We start from the raw sequence: 19,881 nt of genomic DNA, 5'->3' as shown, positions 1-19,881 counted from the left end.
CATTTATTTGAGTGATCTGAACTGTATTTTCATACATTTTATGAAGTAGAAATCCTATTCAGAAGTAGTATGGGCAGTTTACATGGGCAGATTGAGATAGAGACTTCAAATTTGCTATGGTGACAGTTCACACTTGTCCTCTTTCTGTTTACCAAATTTCACAACTTTTTACCACACGGTTCTATGGGCTGCCATAGACTTCCAGAGCGGAAACAGAATAATAATAATAAGAAGAATGTCAACGATTTCAGTAGGTGCTTACACACCTTCAGTGCTTGGCCCCTAATTATGAGGAAGGAAAGACTGTGATAAATGTACTGGGTTGACAATGTGTCACCATGTCATGTCATCATGTGCTTCCAATAAATTAAGAAAATGAAGCTGATGATGATTTGATGATGATCAAAGACTAAAGACAAACTGATTTACAGCAAAGAAGTTCAGCAACATGATGATTTATGAAAAGAGACACAAAGGAGGTCTGTAATTGTTAAGGCTCTTAAAGTATTATCAGGTGAACTCATGATCTTCAAAATAATAGTTACTATCGTAAAAGTTATTCTGGTATGAAAAAAAAAAAAAAAAAAAAAAATATATATATATATATATATATATATATATATTAATGATACAAGTAGAAGTGTGAAGTAATGTGACTGGTTCCATATTAGAAATTAATCAATTAATCAGTGAACAGAATGTGACTGAAATGTATCTAAATAAAGATTTTACTCTGTAAAGTTCTAATGATCACCTACTGTTTTTCTCATTTTCACAGGAACTGTAACTTTTACCTGCACCTGCTGCCAGACAAGAAAGACAAAACAGGTTTTTTTTTTTTTTTAAACAAAGTGATTGACTCGTCCCTCAAACCTTTTCCTGCATTCTTGTTGGCAATAAGAAAATATAAGCATGATGAAGCCTCGACATACAGGTATCTTGTTCATTATAAATATCCTTTGTTATGTGAAATGTACCGTAAACGTGAGATGATTTTACATTAAATGATGAGTTTAGTTTATGAATTTAATTAATATGAGCTGCAGTAACATTGAATTACCCTTTCTGAGTGATTTCAATAAGAAGCTAAAGGCTAAACCTCTGACCCACAGCAGGTTTGCAGGTAAAGCTCTACTCTTCACTAGTTTAAATACTCAATTAGATCCAGGTAACAGAAAACTGTTTAAAAAACATGCACAAAAATTATAGATCAGGAATGATGTTTTTCTTAGACTGAAATATTTAACTGGACGATAAACGGTCAGGCGTCAGGAGTCAAAGATGATCAAATAAAAACAGATCAACACGTCTGAAAAAAAGAGACGGAGAAGAGAACAAGAATATCAACATGTACAGCAGAGACGGCAGAGGTGAGAAACACAGAATAAAAAGGTTTTAAAAGTTGTTTACCAAATGATCAGTTTTATAATAAGTGACACTGATTCTGTACTATACATTTAAAATGTTATAAATTACTTAATTACTTGATATCATTGTCTATCACTGTAATATTATTTTTGCTTTTTTGCAGTTTATAATAGTATTACCAGTGATTGCATTTAACTAGAAATATTTCAAAAGTCCAGTAACATTTAAATTTGAATCTACTGGTGAAAACAGGCATTATTGAGACTAACAATAGAACTTTGGCTAACATTCTGGCAAGGTTCTCTCAAAGATATGAACAAACGTTCTTCCAGGAACATTAATAAAATGTTTGTTCAAGAGATTAACACAAAAATGATTGTAGAAGTTTTTTTTTTTTGTTTTTTTTACATGTTCTTATAATGTTGTGAGAAAACATCCTTAGAACATTCTTGAACATTTTAGAGTTAGCCATGTAGCGTAAGTTACCATGACAGTGAAATCCACTAAAACAGTTATATTATCATGAGTAATTTTCCGGTTCCGATTCTGGTTCTGCCTAACGATTCTGGTTCCGATTGTTAATTTCAACATTTACTAATACATTATTAAAATCAAGAGTTGTATTTATTACCATTAGTTAATGTACTGTGAAGTAACATGAACAAACTACAAACAACTGTATTTTTATTAACTAACATTAACAAAGATGAACAAATACAGTAACAAATGTATTGCTCATGGTTAGCGCATAACAAATCAACCTTATTGTAAAGTGACCACACATTCAACACAAATAAGATGCTTGAACACACATGTAAGATTCAGACAGGTGAAACAGAATATTTTTGTAAGTTGGATTCATAAAGACTTCACTTGTTTCTGGAAGAATGATTCAGTGATGGATACATTTTTAACAGTAATTTGTTGCCAGCTAGTGGCGTAACAATGCAATCGATACAGTCGTTATTTGAGTCACCCATAACTTACCAAAGGTGATTCATTCTATTTTGATTTGTTAACGTAGACATCTGCGTTATATCTGAATAATAAACTTTTGTATACTGCTGTGATAATTGGAATATTTGTAACACAGAAATAATGATACTGTGTGTTTGAAAAGATTGTTTTTTAAGCTGTTTATATACAAACATGACAACTGCTTTCTCTAGATCAGTGGCAGCGCAAACTCAGATTTGAATATCGCGATTTTTATTTTTGTCAAAGGTTTAATATGCACTTTGTCATTTAGGAATTAGGTGATGAATCTGAGAACATGATCTCTTAAAGATTAATTGTGCACCTTTGCTTTGTGCACCCCTTTCTCTCTCTATTGATATCCGATGTATATAAGTAGCGTGAGGGCTTTTCATTGCATTCATTGGTATAATATTCATGATGTGAAACGTTTCTGTTAAAGGATACGCTCGTCACATTTTGCCCACCCATCACACCAGAACTGTTTTCGGAACCAAAATTTAGAAATCTTGCACAGTTCTGGTTCTTTTCAAAAAACACTACTGGTTCTGGATAAGAACTGGTTCTCGGTTCCCAACCCTAGTCTCAACGTTTGCATTACAATGGTTGTAGCATTTTTGGAAGGTCTTAGATCTCTTCAGTATTAAAAATCTTTTTACCTTTCTTACAGCTGAACTTTTTGTATTAATGAATATTTTAACGTCATATGTATTTAAATCAGTCATGATAATGTTTTCTGAAAACATTATTGCAATTGCTGAAAGTGAAATAAGTTAACAAAAGCCAAGGGTCAAGAGGCCAACTAAAGAAAACACTGATTACCATTATGACGACTAACAAACTTATTTTCAGCTAAATATCAACATCTAAACCTCTGCTAATTCCCAATAAGAGCTTCTGTAGATTCTGTAGAAAATCAAACTGAAGTGAAGCTGGTAATGCTGTTTGTAGAGTTGTTTAATCTTCCTCTGCTGAGATTTTGAGAGATTTAATGTCTTCTTTTATCTTCAGTTAATTATAGGCTGTTGCTGGAGTTCAGTTGTAGTTTCTGTTCTTGTTCAGTGATACTGCTTGTTAAAAGCAGGTGTTCACATTTGAAAGAATGTTTCAGGAACATCATACTCATTCTATTAACATTAAAGTCAGCATGAAATCATGAAACTTTATTAGCACATATTACTAGTCTTGTGGTGAACAATTAATCCGTGCAAGTTAATAAACAAAAAACAATTGTTTGTCGTGGTAATCTTTAATCAAAATCTGAAAAGTTACTTCTGGTCTGGAATGGCGTTCCTTCTCTGATGACGTCAGTTTGACGGCTTGGGTTGAAAACGCTTAAATCACTCCCCTCCAACCCTTAGTCTGCTATGAGAGAGAGATGGAGAGTGAGGAGCGCTAAAGTAAAACCCTGCCGTCTATTCAATATTCCGTTTTACTTGGAAATACGTCACAACACTGAAGAGAAGTCGTTTGCAACTTCCGGTTCACGGGGACTTTAAGGAAACTCAACATTTTAATATTCCCATAACCAAAACTGAACATTTGAAAAACGTTCTTAGAAAAAAAAAAATGTTAGCAGGGTTTGCCCCAATATACACTATATTCGGTTTTACAGTGATTAAAAGAGTGTGGAACCAATGGACAATGCATTACAAAATACAAAATCAAATACAAAATACAATACATAAACAAAACTCAAATTCATCTCCTACAATTATTCTATCTATGATGATAGATCTTGGCATCGTAACATGTTACACAGCAAAAATCCTACTTTTAAATGAACTCCTCAGTGTTTTAACGCCACACTCAAGAATGTTAAAATTAACACTGAAGCAGTGTTAAAGTTAATGAGATAATTAAGTCATAATTGAGTGATGATGGACCATTAATGATGAACACAAGCAGAATCACTGAAGGAAAGAGGCACCATTTTAAGACACCATTATGGTGATTAGTGTTTGCTTTAGTTGGGATCTTGACCCTTGACTTAATAATATTAGTTTTTGTCTGGCTGCTTTAACCAACTTATAGCAGCCAGACAAGCCATGAGAAAATGTGATCAGGTGTTGTTGGTTATGTTTTGCCATAATCATCATGTTGTGATCACTAAACTTATTTAGAGCCTAATTTCTGAGTTAGATTTACCTTACTGATTACAGCAGCCCTGAAATTCTACAGCATAAGATGGGATTTTAAAAGTTATTTCAATCAAAAAGGATTGAATCTCTCTGCCATTTAGACACACACAGACATCAAGAATCAGTGTATGAATCTCAACAATGGTGACCATCAAAAAGGTTTTTGCAGTGCATTCTGGGTGCACCAATCAAAACTCATCCATTGCTCCCAGCATGCATTGCGGCATGAATAAATCATTAACTAAATTTTCTTAGTTATTTCTTTTATTCTTACTATTTTCTTTTATTTTTGCTTTTTATGTGAATTTTTAGTAGCTTGTTTTGTGATTTTCAGAGTTGATCTGTTAATCTGAATATGCTGTTTGTCACCGTTGTTGAGATTCATACACTGGCTCTTGATGTGTGTGTGTCTCTAAAAAGTAAAGCTGTTGCAAACTTTTTTGTGCAGAAACTCATGCTGTAATATCACCGCTGATGTAATCAACAATTTAAAAATAACACATCACCCATATAATCAGAGATTGGACTCAGAATGATATGAGTTCTTCATGTCACTTCATGGTGATTATGCTGAAAACAACCAACAGCTGAACACATTTTCTCTGTGGTTTCTTTTCCATAGTATATGTGTTTTATAAACACACAGTTAAAGCAGCCAGAAAAGAAAAATGTTTAAAAAATCAAGGGTCAAAAGCCTAACTAATGCAAACACTGATCACCATACTCAAAAATGGTGACTCTTTCCTTCATTGATTCTGCTTGTTAACAGCAGGTGTTCATCACTAATGATCATCACTCAATCACTTAATTATCTCATTAACTTTAACATTGATTCAGAGTTAATTTTAACACTCTTGAGAGTAGAGTCAAATAAACTCTGAGGAGAGTTTATTTAACACTGGGGTTTTTGCTGTGTACATACTGTATGACACTTATGTTTCAGTTAGCGATGTGAGGATTGTTCTGCTGGGGAAGAACGTGTCAGAAAACAGCCGAGTGGGAAACTTCCTGTTGGGACGTGAAGCATTTGACAGTGAAGCTCATCCAGGTGCTGTAGAGAGAGTCGGAGGAAGATTGAAGGACAGACATGTGACCGTCATCAACAGTCCTCAGCTGCTCCAGACACATCTGTCACTCCATCACATCATACAGACAGTGAGAGAGTGTGTGTATCTGTCTGATCCAGGACCTCATGTGATTGTTCTGCTCCTCAAACATGAGGAGTGTTCAGCAGAAGATCAAGAGTGTGTGGAGAAGGTGCTGGACTCTTTCTCTGAGCGTGCTTATCAACACACCATGGTGCTCACCACACAAGAGCCCACTGAAACCAATGACATCCTACAGAAAATCATTCAGAAATGCTTCAGCAGACACTTCAGTCCTCAGAAAAGCAGCTCTCCTGATGATCTTATACAGGCGTTTGAGGACATTGTGCAAATGAATGATGGACGTCACCTGGTTTGTGCTGTATATGAAGCTTCACAGTATTTCACAATGAAGCAACAAGCCACAGAAAGACGTAAGTGTGATAATATTTTATAATTTGTAGTGAAAAATGAACTATATTATAAGCTTTTTTTTATTTGAATCTTCTACTATCTGTTTCAGAGGGTGTGAAGCTGAATCTGGTTGTCTGCGGGAGTGACAGGACATTAAAATCCTCCATATCAGAACTGATCCTGCAGCAGACAGACAGAAGATCAGACGTGGAGCTTCATGGACTTCAGATCAGCCTGGTGGAGCTTCCAGCTCTGTTCAACACTCGGCTCTCAGAGGAGGAAGTGATGCGTCAGACTCTCCGCTTTGTGTCTCTCTGTCATCCTGGAGTTCATGTTTTCCTATTCGTTACTCTTGACGCTCCACTTACAGATGAAGACAAAGCAGAAATGGAGGAGATCCAGAGGATTTTCAGCTCAAGCATCAAGAAACACATCATGGTTCTTATAATGCAGAATTCAGAGCAAACGACAGCAGAACTAAATGAAGAAACAAAGTCTGTCATTGAGAGTTTTGGAGGGAAACATCATTTCTTTGGTCACACCACACAAGTGTCCACATTGATAGAGAACATTGAGCAGATGGTCGAAGAAAACATGGGCGGGTTTTTCTCCACAGAGACATTTTTAGAGGCACAGATTAAAAAAATGCTGAAATTTGAAGAAATGAAGAAAATTCATTCACTAGAGACACATTTTCTGTCACAAGGTAATGACCTAATAATCAGTTTGGGTCTTAAACTTTGGAGCTAGAAAAATGACTAAAAGAATTTTTACATTTTAATTCTATACAGGACATTTAAAAAGTGTAACTGTTTCAAGGTTTTTGGTATGTAAAAAGTGTTTTTCAAATGTAGCTGAAAGGCAGGTCCTCAAAATTAAGTTGAAACTTTAAGTACATCCTCAGAAACAAGATTAAGCAGCTTTATTATAAGTTTAGATCACTGTCATCTGGTTATCCAGACATTCTCCCTAGTGGACTCTTTAAAATCCTTAGGTGAGCTATAGGGATCAACTTATGAACTAGGTATTGCTTATTTCACAAAAAGAATGCAGTCAGTAACAACATTAACACAATTACTCCAACCTATAGTACAATTTATATACAGTACAATAGGGCTGCACGATTAATCAAAATAAAATCGAAATCGCGATTTGGCTTAGTGCGATTATGAAATCGCAAAGGCTGAGATTTTTTCAATTATTAATTAAATAAATATAGGCACAGCGTGTTAGTAAAGAGTGGCTCTGTGATCAGTAACAAATGCTGCTCCAATTTAAGTCACTTATAATGTGCATTTGAAAAGCAACACACATCAAACATCTGATCTATTCTATTCTTAGAACCAGGGTTTGAAATGAACTTTTTCACTCACCGGCCAATTTGGCTACTAAATTTTTAAGTTACCGGCCATTCAGAACTTCTACTAGCCAAAAAAAAAAAAAAAAACCTTAAATAAACCAGATTAATTACGTCACAGCTTTTTTTTTAGATGGACAGATCAATACAGTAAAATGTACATGTTTTTTCAAAGATAAAGGAAAAAAACATGTTTGCAGTTACAAAGTAACAAAGTCAGAATCAGGTATATTTAATAAAAACAAGAGTAACACAAAAAATCTAGCTTGTATTGTGTTACTTTTACCCACCTGTGTTACTTTCATCCCAACTCAAGGGTTTAAAAGTAACAACCCAGGTGAAAAAAGTACACTTCTATAATGTACATAAAGTGCTCTATTTTTGCACGCTAATTTTGTAATTAATATACTAAAAATTCTTCTTTAGTACTTCTTAACTGTGCTATTTTGAGACACCATGAATATGAACTAAAATGTCCTTTTAATATACTATCTCTGTATTTAAAATATATAAGTGTACTATGAGTGGTATCTAAATAATTTATAATCATATTCATGGTATCTCAAAATAGCACAGTTGAGTACACTTAGATGTTCTTAGGATTATCTTAAGAAGTACTAAAGAATCATTTTTAGTATATTAAGTACATAATTAGTGCACATAAGTAGAGCACTTTAAGTACATTATAGAAATGTACTTTTTTTCACCTGGGAATGTGCAACTTAATGTTCAATGTGATATGCTGAAGTCGTTCTACATTTGTACAAAATACCACCTGGTACTGACAGACCACACTTGTGAGTTATTGACCACAGCAAAAATCTCTGTCTAAAACAACATCTTTTAAAATTAAGTTTTTTTTTTTTTTTTTAAATGGTACTTTCGCCCCTGCTAAGCCAGGGTCTGCTAAAGTTGTAGGATATTGGAAAATAATAATGTCTTTTCTGTTAATCAAATGTATCTGTCAGCAGATAGACGAGGAACACAGAGGTAAGTGATGTAAATAACAGCAGGTTTATTAAACGCAGATGAAACAACAACACAGCAGAGAAAGCAGTCCAGGTAAGTGGGTTTGGATAAGGAAAGTCTTGGTACTGCTTATCTGTGACTGATGCTGACTGATATTTTCCAGGTGATCCAGGAACCAATGAGCATGGAGGCAACGGGGAGCAGGGGCTGAGGAAAACCAGGTGAAGAGCACAGGTAAGACGATCTGGGAACACAGCAAGGTAAGGTTGAGACCAGACAGTGAGTGAACGGGTGGAGTGCAGTATATATGGAGCTGATAGCTGATTGCTGGCAGGTGAAAGGAATCAGTAGTTGGGTGATTGGGATCTGGTGAATGTGGTGAGTGATGACGGTGGTGACTGGGTTGGTGACTGAATTGACTCCCTGACAGTACCCCCTCGGCCCAGGGAAAGTAACGGTTCCAGCCATGTTGGTTATCGTGACAGTAGGCCCGGAGATATCTTCCAATCTCCTGAATCTTCCACTCAGTCTGGCCGTTGGTTTGGGGGTGATATCCTGAGGAAAGATTCACAGGGACATTAAGGAGTTTGAAAAAGGCTGGCCATACCTGGGAAGTGAATTAGGGTCCACGATCGGAGACGATTTCTTCGGGTATTCCAAAGGTGTGAAACAGCTGGTGGAAGAGGGCTTCAGCTGTTTCCAGAGCAGTGGGTAATCCACAAAGTGGAATCAGCTAGCATGCTTTGGAAAATCTATCCACTGCTACAAGAATGCAGGTGTATCCATTGGAATTGGGCAGATCGGTGACAAGGTCAATTCTGATGTGGGACCAAGGACAACGGGGAATGGGCAGTGGTACAAGTTTTCCTGACGGTAGTTGACGTGGAGTTTTTGAGATGGCACAGACTGAGCATCCTCGAACATACTGGGAGACATCCCGGGCCATGGTGGGCCACCAGTACCGAGCTTGAAGGAGCGAGAGAGTGCGCTGGCTGCCTGGATGCCCAGAGCCTGGGGAAGCATGAAGGGAGCCCAGAAGGTTCTTCCGCAGAGTTGTTTGCACATAGATCATTCCTTCTGGGCCTCCCAGAGGAGCAGGATGGATGCAGTGGCGATGCAGATTTGGTCCTCAAGGTCCCATTGAATGGGGCTAACGAGGATGGCTGGAGGGAGTGTGGGTTTAGATACGGATGGTTCTTCGGGAGCATGGATACGTGAGAGTGAATCTGCCTTGATGTTCTTCTCTGCAGGTCGATACGTGATGGTAAACTGAAAGCGTGTGAAGAAGAGGGCCCAGCGAGCTTGTCGAGGATTAAGTCTTTTGGCATTATAAATATATATTCCAGGTTCTTATGATCTGTAATCACTGTAAAGGGGTGTTGGGCACCCTCCAGCCAGTGCCTCCATTCTTCTAATGCCAGCTTGATGGCGAGTAACTCCCTGTTTCCGATGTCATAATTCCGCTCTGCTGGGGAAAGCTTTCGGGAGTAGTAAGCGCAAGAGTGGAGTAGAGGAGGCTCTCCGTTATATTGTGAGACCACTGTTCCCACGGCAGTGGTGGAGGCATCCACCTCAACGATGAAGGGGAGCTCAGGATCGGGATGAGTGAGGATGGGAGCAGTACAAAAGGCTTGTTTGAGTTGGTCGAATGCGGCTCGAGCTTCTGAAGTCCAGGACGGGGACTTGGGTTTCAACCGGAGCGTGGAAGTGAGTGGAGTGGCAAGGATGCTGAAATTCTGGATGAACCAGTGACAGAAGTTCGCGAAGTTGAGGAATTGTTGGAGCTCCTTTACTGTCTGAGGTTGAGGCCAACTTTGGATGGCTTCGACCTTCCCCTGGTCCATCTGGATACCATTGGCGCTTAGGATGTAACCGAGGAACTGGACCAGGGGGAGTGGTTTAAGAGAGTTTCACTGTTTGTTCATTAAGTGCTCAATAATCGATGCAGGGCCGCAAGCCCTCGTCCTTCTTACCACAAAAAAGCTTGAGGCCGCTGGTGAGGTGGATGGGCGAATAAACTGTTTTTGGAGAGCCTCGTGGATGTAATCCTCCATCGCCTTGTGCTCCGTGATGAAGAGGGGGTAAACCCGCCCCTTGGGATGGGTGGCTCCAGGCAGCAGGTCAATGGCACAGTCCCATGGCCGATGCGGTGGTAACTTTGTGGCTGCCTGTTTACTAAATACATCCTGAAACCCCTCGTAGTCAGATGGGATCTGGGGAGTGGTCTGTGGCTCAGGGCTCTCCACCAGTGTGGAGCCAACATGTAACTTCGGTTCACTAACCGGGGCTTCAGGAGCGTTGGAGAGACAGTTTTGAAAACAGGCTGGACTCCATTTCAGAATCTCGCTAGTATCCCATCTGACTTCTTGAGAGTGTTGTGTGAGATAGGGGCGTCCCAGGATGATAACGACGGTGGATCCCTCCAGTACCAGAAAGGATATTTTTTCACTGTGAAGACATCCAATTTGTAGTGTGAGAGGTGGTGATTTGAACGTGACCCGCCCACATCCTAGCGATTTTCCCTGGATGGTTTCTACTTTCAATTCCTTATGGCGATGAAGGGGCAAGCCAAGTCGTTTCAATAGGGCAGGTGAGATGAAGTTGCCCGAAGAATCGAGGAGGGCACGTACTGAAACGATATAACGCGGGGTGAGCAATTGCACTTCTAGGAGAGTTAAGTTAGAAATGGTAGGCTCAAACTGTATGGTACTCACCGCAGGACGTGGGGGACGTGAAGGACACATACGGATTAAGTGTCCAGGAGCTCCACAATACAAGCATAGTCCTGTAGCGAGACGTCAAGCTCGTTCCTGAGGGGTGAGATGATTGGAATCCACTTGCATAGGTTCTGGTATTGGAGGACAGGTTGAATCGGATAGACAGGCAGTGAGGTGTTGTGAAATCCTCACTGCTTTCTGCATAAAGCTCTTCAATCCAACTGTACTCTCATAAATTGCCATTTGGACTCTGATCGGCGGATTCAAACCTTGACGATAAGCTGTAAGAAGGGCGTTCTCATTCCAACCGCATGAGGCCGCTAGAGTGCGAAATTGTAGTGTGTAATCACTGACTGAAGAACTGCCTTGCCGAAGACAGATGAGTTGATCAGACAAAGAGAGTGATCCTGTGGAGAGGCCAAAAACTTATTGGAAGTGAGAAGAGAAATCATCGAAAGAGTTAATTAGATCAGAATGTGAATCCCAGATGGCCTGTGCCCAGAGCAATGCACGTCCAGTGAGCAGTGAGATTAGAAACAGCACTTTAGATTGTTCGTTGTTGAATTTATGAGAATGCATCTCAGTGTACTGTGATACTTGTAGAAGAAAACTGCTCCATTCAACTGCCTCACCCGAGTAGTTAGATGGAAGAGCCATGGGACTGGCAGAGGCAGATTGGTGATGTGGATCTGGAGAGAGAGCGGCTCAAAGAGCGCTGACCAGCCCTTCGATCGGGTTCTCAGCCGCGGGAGCCTAGCGCTCCTTCTCTGGAGTAGTTGGGTCTGGTCTTCTGTCAGCAAATAGATGAGAAACACAGAGGTAAGTGATGTAAACAACAGCAGGTTTATTGAATGCAGATGAAACAACAACACAGCAAAGAAAGCAGTCTAGGTAAGTGGGTTTAGATAAGGAAAGTCTTGGTACAGCTTATCTGTGACTGATGCAGTGTATTTTCCAGGTGATCCAGGAAACAACGAGCATGGAGGCAATGGGGAGCAGGGGCTGAAGAGAACCAGGATGGTATGCGAGCAACAGGTGAGTAGCACAGGTAAGGGATCTGGTGAATGTGGTGAGTGATGACGGTGGTGACTGGGTTGGTGACTGAGTTGACTCCCTGACAGTATCGCCACATTATTATGCTTCTTTTTAATCTTCGTTATTAAGCATGCCGTTATTTGTTGCCTAGTAAAGTGTATGTTCAAGTAAGCCAGATATGCGCAGATTCTGCGCAATGCACTGCATTTAATATATCACAGTGATTCACAAGTTGAGTATTTGCACTAAATCTGCACAGATTTGGCTTACATGAACTTCCCCAGCAAAGTGTGAGACCTGCCAAATTGGCTAGTGATTTGATAGCGTTACCCGCCACAGCTGATTTTACCTGCATTTGGTGGGTTGACGGGTGTTAATTTCAAACCCTGATTATAACTATACCCTTATTATTATGAAAATACCCAAGAAGGCTTGAAGAACTCAGAAAAAAAACATATAAATGTTTCCCCAAATCGTGCAGCCCTACATTACAATATACTAAAAAACAAAACAAAACAAACAACAACAAAAAAACTACATCTAATATGCTGATATGACAAGTAGACTGTAGACAAACAGGGTTATGCAAATATGAAAAAAATCACCCTACAAAGACTAGCATTTCTTCTTTTACAGGTCCAAAAGAGAGCCAAGATGATCTGAGGATTGTGCTGCTGGGAAAAACTGGAGTTGGGAAGAGTGCAACAGGAAACACCATCTTAGGAAGAGATGCATTTACAGCAGAAGAATCTTTTCAATCAGTGACTAGTGAGATTCAGAGAGAAACAGCTGAAATCAACGGCCGACATGTTACGGTGATCGACACTCCAGGACTATTTGATACTAAACTTAGCAATGAGGAGATCCAGAGAGAAATCACCAATTGTATCTCCAGATTCACTCCAGAAGAAGCAAAATCAGTGAAGATGATCCAAGAGATGTTTGGTGAAAACTCTTTAATGTACACAATGGTGCTCTTCACCAGAGGAGATGGTCTGAAGAACAAAACCATTGAACAGTGTTTGGGAAAACCTGAATCTCCTTTGATGAACCTGATTGAAGCATGTGGAAACAGATACCATGTGTTCAATAATAATCATACTGGAGACCGAACACAGGTGTCTGATCTACTGGAGAAGATAGACAACATGATGGAAGCAAACAGAGGGTGTTTCTACTCACGTAAGATGTTCAGACAGATTGAAAGAGAAAAACAAGAACAACAAATGAAGTTCCTGATGGAGAGAGTGGAGCAACTGAACACAGAAAGAGAAGAACTCTTGGCCAAACATGAAGAAGAGAAAGAAAGAATGAAAGTTATGATGGAGGAAGAAAGACAGAACCATGACAGAGAGATAAAAAGAAGAAAAGAAGAATTTAAAGAGAGAGAAAAACAATATAAAATAGAGATGAGAAGAGAGCGAGAGGAATGGGAGAAACAGAAACAAAGAGAGGAAAAGACAAGAAGAGATGAAGAAGATGAGAAAAGAAAAGAAAAGAGAAGGAACAAAGAGTTTGGGATGAATTCAATCAGAGACTTAAACAAGGGAAAGAGAGAATTAAAAGAAAGAAAGAAGATCTTCAATCTAAACATGAAGCAGAAGAAAACAGGAAGCTCCTAATGGAGATAGTGGAGCAAATGAGCAGAGAAAAAGAAGAACTGATGATCAAACTAGAAGAAGAGAAAGAGACAATGAAGATGATGTTGGAGGAAGAAAGACAGATTCAAGACAAAGAGAGAAAGAGAAGAGAAGATAACTTAAAAAAAGAAATAACCGAAAAAGAGGCACATCAGAGACCTATACGAGAGGAGCTGAAAAGAGAACGAGAGACATTTGAACAAGAAATTGAACAAATGAGGCAAGAAAATGAGAAAATAAACACAGAAAAAGAAAAACTTCAAATCAAATATGACACTGAAATAGACAGACTGATGAACAGAATAGGGAATGAAAGACAGAGCCATGACATAGAGAGAAAGAGAAGAGAAGAGTTTATTAAGAGGGAAGAACAATACCAAACACAAATAAAAGATAAAGAGGAGAAAGAGAGAGAGATTCTCGAAAAGATGAAGAGAGAACGAGAGGAATGGGAAAGAGAGAAACAACAAGAAGAAAAGAAGAGAAGAGAAGAAGAGGATGAGAAAAGAAAGCATGAACAGAGAATTTGGGATGAATTTAATCTGAGACTGAAACAAGAAAGAGAGAGGATGGAAATAGAGAGAGAAGATATTCAATCTAAACATAAAGCAGAAGAAAACAACATGAAGATCTTAATGGAGACAGTGGAGCAAATGAACAGAGAAAGAGAAGAACTGATGAAAAAATTAGAAGAAGAGAAAAAGACAATGAAGTTGATGATGGAGGAAGAAAAAATGAATCAAGACACACAGAGAACGAGAAGAGAAGAAGAGGACAAGAAGACATTAGAGAGTGAAAAACTGATTTCAGATGAACAATATCAGAGACTCAAGAGTGAAATAGAGGAAATAATCAGAGAGAATGAGAGGCTAGAAAGAGAGCGACGAGAAACTAGAGGATTTTGAAAAGAGACTGAAAGAAGAAAGAAACATGAGAGAAGACCAACAAAAGACATTTGAAGAAACACTAAAACTCTTTGAAGAACAGCATGAAGATGAACTAAACAGAAGACAATTGGAGAGGAAACAGGAATATGACAAGATGAAGATGTTCAGAATACAGGTGAGTGTTCAGAGAAACCTGGAGAGAACTGATTCGTGTTTATTGATGCCATTTTACATTTACATTTAGTCATTTAGCAGACACTTTCCCCAAAGTGACTTACAAATGAGAACAGTAGAAGCAATCAAATGCCAAAATGCAAGTGCGTGTCAAGTCCCAGTTATCCCAGCAAAGTGCTCATAGCAAGGAGTTTTTTTTATAAATAGATGGAGAGAGAGAATAGAAATAGAAAAAAGTAAGTGCTAATATTACTGGGTCAAGTGTTGATGAAAAAGATATGTCTTTAGTAGTTTTCTGAAAATGGCTAAAGGCTCAGTTGTTTTGATAGAGCAAGGTAGGTCATTCCACCAGCAGGGAACAGACAAGTAGAAGGTCTGTGAGAGTGATTTTGTGCCCCTTTTGGATGGCACCACAAGGCACAAGGCGCCGTTCACTTGCAGAACCCAAGCTTCTGGAGGGTGCATAAGTCTGAAGTAGTGAGTTTAGGTGTAGTGGTGCAGAGCCAGTGGTTGTTCTGTAGGCAAACATTAGAGCCTCGAATTTGATGCGAGTAGCTATTGGCAGCCAGTGTGAACTGAGGAAGAGAGGTGTGGCGTGCGCTCTCTTTGGTTCATTAAAGACCAGTCTTGCTGCAGCATTCTGGATCAGTTGTAGAAGCTTGACAGTGCATGCTGGAAGGCCTGCCAAGAGAGCATTACAATACTCCAGTCTGGATAGAACAAGAGCTTGGACAAAAATTTGTGTGGAATGCTCCGATAGGAAGGGTCTAATCTTCCTAATGTTAAAGGCAAATCTGCAGGAGTAGCAATATGATCTGTGAAGCTTAAACAATCATCCATCACCACTCCAAGGTTCCTGGCTGTTCTGGAAGGAGATATGGTTGATGACCCAAGTTGAATGGAGAAGTTGTGATGAAGTGTTCAATTGGCACCAACCACAAGCAGTTCCGTTTTTGCTAAGTTTAGTTGAAGGTGGTGGTCCTTCATCCAGGTAGAAATGGCTGTCAGGCAGGCTGCAATGCGATGTGAGCAGCAACCATCGGATCATATGGTTGGAAGAGGTAGAGTTGTGTGTCATCAGCAGAGCAGGAAAAACCATGTTCCTGAATGACAGATCCTAGTGATGTCATGTAGATGGAGAAGAGAAGAGGTCCAAGCACTGAGCCCTGAGGTACCCCAGTAGGTACTCCATTTTAACACCTTAATAGGAATAAATTTATTTAATTAAGTTAATTAAGTAATGGTGGTGCTGTGTGGTATTTTTTGAAACAAATTTGTTGAAAGAATGAAGGTCATTAGAAATTAACATGACCACATCGCTTCTCCGTTCATTGTTTTGGGAAAGCAAGTGATTCAAACTTGTTTCCTGTTTCAGAAATAGTCACTGAAAAATTCCTACCACTAATGCACAGATTGACAGTATTTCTGGGACAAACAGACAAGCTGATTAATACAAACAGTGAACGGTTAAAATGTAAAAAAGTCCAGATGAAATGACAGGTTTTTTTTAAAAGAGTACTGGAAAACACTGATAAAAATGTATTATTGATTTTTCTATTAAACAGGGAGAAAACAAAGACATTGGACCAGCAGTAGTCAGTCCAGATCAACACATAAAGATTGAAAGAGATCAAACAGAACATCTATTTCACAGACTTCATCTCGACAAGAGCAAAAACACAATTAAAAGAACTGAAGTTCTTCAATTAACTGCACATTCATTGCAGTCCCATGAGTCTTGTGCTGAAGAGGAGCTGGTTCAGACTTTCCTACAAAAACTACTGATGATGAACTACAGAGCAAGATACATTAATGTTAATAAGGACAGTGAACAGGATCACACACAACAAACAGAGGATGAATCATCTGAAGGCAACAGTGATATTTTCAAAAAAATACCCTTCCCTAATGAAGGAGTAAGTCAGTCCGAGCGAATCCACCCGATGGATGTTCAGATGGCCGTGTTTCAGTGTGCTGATGGTTTCCTGAAGCAGCTGATGGTCACTAAACTGTCCCAGTGTCAGTACGCTCTGCCTCTGCCTGTTCCTGATCCATTCACACAACAGATTGAGTTTCCTCTCTGGACATTCAGACAAATCAACAAGAGCTGGAAGATCAGAAACAACAACAATGAGTTCATCAGTCAAACCCAGCCGATCTACAAGGCACAAACTCCAATGGTGTTTTTCTTCAGGTTTGGCTCTGTTTCTTCATCCAAGTCTCATCTGATGAACCCTCTGATCAATGAGAAACACAACACGTTCTTCCACAGGAACTGCCCAGGCAGCAGCAGAACCAGAGTCCTGATGGATGGAGTGGTGGAGATCGCCTGGTTCTGCCCCTCTGGATCATATGATGATAAATTCAATGACTGTGTTGCGTTCTGTAATCTACACTGTGATGCAGGAGACCATGAGAAACAGCTGGAGATCCTCACTGAAATGGCTTCAGTCAATGTTGTTCTTCTGTCACAGCTTGACAGGAACAATGAAAGTTCAATGATAATTCAAAACCTGTGCACAAACAGAAAGCCACTCATTTGTCTTCTTACTGAAGATGAAACTACTGTAATTGAGATGGACAAAGGGAAATTTGAAATTGGTCTGAAAGACAGAAATCAGTCAGATGTATCTGAAGAACTCAGAAGAGCTATAAATGACTGTCTCTCAGAATCATCTTCCAATTTCAGTCTTGAAGACATTTCCAAACACTCAGATATCAGAGTAGATGAAGAAAATGATGAAGACTGCAGGAGAGGAAGAGAAGCAGCACAGCAGATGATGAGTTTACTGGAGAAGAAAGATCTGATAGAAATCAAAAAATCATTTCTTCCTCATCAGGGGAAACTGTGGCATCAGTGGAGTCAGAAGAACAAAGAACTACATCAACCTCAAACACATGAGACAGAAATAGACATCAGCCATAAACAAGCCAACCTGAAGAGATTACGTGAGCAGCAGCATGCATTTTACATAAGTACTTTTACACAGTTTTTTATTAAAGAAATGCACTTGCATGCTGAGAATAAGATCTATTTCCTTAAATGGCTTGAAATCATCCTGAATGAATATATCTCACCAGATATTTCTGCTCTTCATCACAAGTATGATGAAAAGTCGTCAACAGTTGTACAATTGAAAGACAACACTGATAAATCTGAACAGCTCACAGCTGCACAATCAGAACTTGAGAGAATATCTGAGGATCTTCAAGCTGCACCCTTTGGTCTGGAGCACATCATGAGGGAGATCGGTCAGATCTATGAATCATGTTCATCTGTGAAGAAGAACAAGAAAGACCTGCAGGTTCACTTCTCTTCTCTCCCGAGTCTTGCAGCAGAGATGATGATCTCTGGATTTCCACTGGAGCTGATGGATGGAGATGCTGCTCATGTTCCTGTGATCTGGATCTCTGCTGTTCTAGATGAACTCATCCAGAAACTGGGAGACCAGAGAGTCTTTGTGCTGTCAGTTTTAGGGATTCAGAGCACTGGGAAATCCACCATGCTGAATGCCATGTTTGGACTCCAGTTTGCCGTCAGTGCTGGCAGGTGCACCAGAGGAGCTTTCATGCAGCTGGTCAAAGTGTCAGATGAGATGAGAACACAGATGAACTTTGACTATATTCTGGTTGTTGATACTGAAGGTCTTCGTGCTCTAGAACTGTCTGTAAGATCAACAAGACATCATAACACTGAACTGGCCACATTTGTTGTTGGTCTTGGAAATCTGACTTTGATCAACATATCTGGAGAAAACCCATCTGAGATGCAGGACATTCTTCAGATTGTTGTTCAGACCTTCCTGAGGATGAAGAAGGTCAGACTGAATCCCAGCTGTGTGTTTGTGCATCAGAATGTCTCAGACATCACAGCTGGAGAGAAAAACATGGAGTGAAGGAGGCGACTGCAGGAAACACTGAATGAGATGACAAAACTCGCTGCTAAAGAGGAAGTCTATGACGCAGAATGTTTCAGTGATATCATTAGATTTGATGTTCAGAATGACGTGAAGTATTTTGCTCATCTCTGGGAGGGCAGCCCACCCATGGCACCACCAAACCCAAACTACTGTGAGAATATTCAAGAACTAAAGGAATATATTGAGATTTATGCATCAAAATCACATGGAATGATGTTTACACACTTAAAAGATCGCATTAAAGATCTTTGGGAGGCTTTACTGAAGGAACAATTCATCATCAGCTTCAGAAAATCTCTGGAGATTTCAGCCTACAGAAAACTGGAGACTGAATACAGCAAGTGGTTCTGGAGTCTTCGCAGTGCAATGGTGGAAACTGAGAACAAACTACACAACCAAATAGAAAATGAAGCAATTCATGAGGTTGATGAAACTGATCTTCAAAGGGAACTAAAAAAGACAAATGAAGAAGTGAAAAAATCAATGTCAGAATTCTTTGAGAAAGACACTGATGCAGAAATACTAATTAAGTGGAAAACATTGTTTGAAATCAAAATCAGTGAGCTTCAGGAAAACATTCTGAGAGAAACAAATAGGGAATTAAATGAGATTCTTCAGCATCGAGACCTGAAGAAAAAGATTGATGCCCAGAAAATAAATCATGAAATCACTCTCTATGAAAATAGCAAAGAACTTGCCTTAAAACTCAAAGATAAAGCAAATGATGAAGAAACACTGAAGAAAGAGTTTGATTTGTTCTGGCAACAGAGTGTGCAGACGATTATCACAAACACTCCTCAAATTAAAGATATTGACATAATGAGAGATGTGAGAGAGATCCTCAGTGATGTCTATGGAAGCATTTCTGTAGGCCAATATATGGAGAAAAGTGAGTGCAGGGATATTTTTTCTGTACCAAGTTATTCAGATTATGTACAACTAAAGAAATCCAGTGGATTTGCAGGATCAATCACAAACACCTACAGATCAACTAAGAAGTTTGGGTACAATCTATCAAGAGAGGATGAAGCCCAAATAAGAACATTAGTCAAAGACGTTGCTCAGCATACAGACTCGATGATCATGTCATTTAACATTTCAAAGATGGGCTACAACATCAGATTTATTCAACAAATCACAGATTACATCAAGAAGAAAATAACAGAACTTCAAGAAGGACCAGTGAGATATGATTTCAA

At 39.2% G+C, this 19,881-nt stretch overlaps 3 protein-coding genes across 3 annotated transcripts in view; all 3 read left to right on the top strand.

The window, feature by feature from the left end:
* The window catches only part of LOC127509705 (interferon-induced very large GTPase 1-like), a 322,431-nt gene that overhangs the window by 18,420 nt on the left and 284,130 nt on the right, over window positions 1-19,881 (top strand). The gene's annotated exons all lie outside the window — the stretch shown is intronic.
* LOC127510122 (GTPase IMAP family member 8-like) lies at window positions 1,349-13,687 on the top strand. The gene is made up of 4 exons (XM_051889603.1): window positions 1,349-1,370; window positions 5,428-6,003; window positions 6,093-6,689; window positions 12,626-13,687. Exons 1-4 carry the CDS (start codon window positions 1,349-1,351, stop codon window positions 13,681-13,683), a joined length of 2,253 nt encoding a protein of 750 aa, XP_051745563.1. The 3' UTR covers window positions 13,684-13,687.
* LOC127509717 (interferon-induced very large GTPase 1-like) lies at window positions 17,925-18,673 on the top strand. Its single transcript, XM_051888638.1, has one exon. The coding sequence runs from the start codon at window positions 18,002-18,004 to the stop codon at window positions 18,656-18,658; it is 657 nt and encodes a 218-aa protein (XP_051744598.1). The 5' UTR covers window positions 17,925-18,001; the 3' UTR covers window positions 18,659-18,673.

Source organism: Ctenopharyngodon idella, chromosome 3 (assembly GCF_019924925.1).
Source record: "Ctenopharyngodon idella isolate HZGC_01 chromosome 3, HZGC01, whole genome shotgun sequence".
NCBI classification, from domain to species: Eukaryota; Metazoa; Chordata; class Actinopteri; order Cypriniformes; family Xenocyprididae; genus Ctenopharyngodon; species Ctenopharyngodon idella.
This window is presented reverse-complemented; position numbering and strand designations above follow the sequence as displayed.